Here is a 1623-nt window from a genome sequence, read left to right on the forward strand (position 1 = left end):
GCCCCATGGCAGTAATGCTCAGGACCCAGGTGTGGCGCTATGGCAAGGTGGCTCCTGTGCCATCCTCTCATTGTGGCTGGGAGAATGTTCTTGTCACCACAGTGCAGAAAGTAATTGGCCCCTGGGTCAGTCCAGTTGGGCATCCAGTTCCCTGCTGTGACCCTCAAGCCACTGTGAGGTGAAGCCACCATATCTTTTCTCTGTTCAAGGTGACAGCCACAGTCTGTCTGAGCACCACCATGGCTGGGCCAAGGCTTGGCCCTGCAGATACCCTGCCTGTGGCCCCTCCCCGGTCCGCAGATCATGTCCCTGAGTGTCTCCGATGAGAAGGCTGGATGCGCCTTCTACTGAAAGCTTCATGCTTTTAGCTTGATGCTTCCCTTTTGAAGGGAGCTCCAGGACCAGGGAGCTGAGGCCGTGGAGCACGCAAAGCCCAGGAGCACCATCCTTGACACTGGGGTAGAACAGGGACTGGTTTTTGGCACCTTGGGGAGTCAACCAGGGATGCTAACTGGGACCCCACACGACGTGACCCAAGCCAGGCAGAGGTTAAGCTTTCATCCATGGGGAAGAGGAGGTGTGAAGAAGTGGGACACTAGGAAGGTGAAGCATGAGGTGTTCAGTGAGGAACTTTCAAGCGAGGTGGACTTAAGGGTCAGCATGCAGAGGGCTGTGGACACACATTGCATCTGTCTCACTGGGAAGGCTGCAGGAGAGGGAGCGTTGCATGGCCCGGCAGCCCCGGGGGCCATCCTCAGTGGTGACCGGCAGTTGAGGGCCCTGGGTGGTGGTGGACCTGCCGTCAGAGCAGAGCAGGACACTGGAGTCTGCCTCGCACTTGGTGGTACGGCTATAGTAGGGCTCCATCACGTGCCGGAGCTCCAGAGGCATGGTGAGTGGCAGGACCTCAGCCTTGATCACAGCACCCAGGTGGGACTCGGAGGAGGATGCCCGGAGGCTCTCGGAGCGGCTCATCTTGATCAGCAGGTCGATGGTTTTGTTCTCAGCCTCGAGGAGGCAGTTTGGCAGTCCCTCCCCATCTCCTGCCTCCCCAGTGGCCGCACATTTGTTGAGGGCCCCTTGGTCTTTGCCGTGTTGCTTCTGACTTCCCAGACTCATGTCGCAGGGCTCCTTCTTGGCCTGCTGGACCTTCTCCAGACCTTCAGAGGATCTCTTCACTGAGAGGTCCAGAGGTCCCTCGTGGGGTTTGGTGGCTTTCTCCAGTGCCTGGTGGATGTGGTAGAGTTCCCTTCGGATTTTGACCAGCTGGTCCCTCAGCTCTTTTTGCCCAGGGGTGTCTTCCTTTGCCAGATCAGACAGTTTCTTCTCCACCTCTTGGTACTCCTCTAAGGTTTTGGACAGGTCCCCGATAAGCATGGTTGTGGCCTCAGAGTCTGTCATGGTGGCAGAAGTCTCCTGGGGTCTGCTTTGCTTGCAGAGGCCGTGGTCCAGGCCAGCACCCACAGAGGGAAGAACTTCAGTGTCATTGCCCCTCTCCAGTTCCTCAGGCCGGCCTGCAAGCATCTCCATGGGCCAGTGGTCTAGGGCTTTGGGGAGGTGGCCAGGGTTGGACCTTGAACCACTGCAGAGAAGAAGTGGATACACTACGTAGGGAACGAGATA

General features: G+C 57.9%; 1 protein-coding gene across 1 annotated transcript in view; it reads right to left on the bottom strand.

Annotated features, from left to right (window-relative positions):
• Nucleotides 1-648: 648 nt before the first annotated feature.
• PRR35 (proline rich 35) overlaps nt 649-1623 on the bottom strand; it is a 3778-nt gene continuing 2803 nt past the window's right edge. Inside the window, exon 3 of the mRNA XM_010138754.1 lies at nt 649-1582. Coding sequence (XP_010137056.1) covers nt 649-1582 — 934 coding nt within the window. The remainder of the gene's footprint in view (nt 1583-1623) is intronic.

This window comes from Buceros rhinoceros, unplaced genomic scaffold (genome assembly GCF_000710305.1).
Source record: "Buceros rhinoceros silvestris isolate BGI_N320 unplaced genomic scaffold, ASM71030v1 scaffold1966, whole genome shotgun sequence".
Classification (NCBI taxonomy): domain Eukaryota; kingdom Metazoa; phylum Chordata; class Aves; order Bucerotiformes; family Bucerotidae; genus Buceros; species Buceros rhinoceros.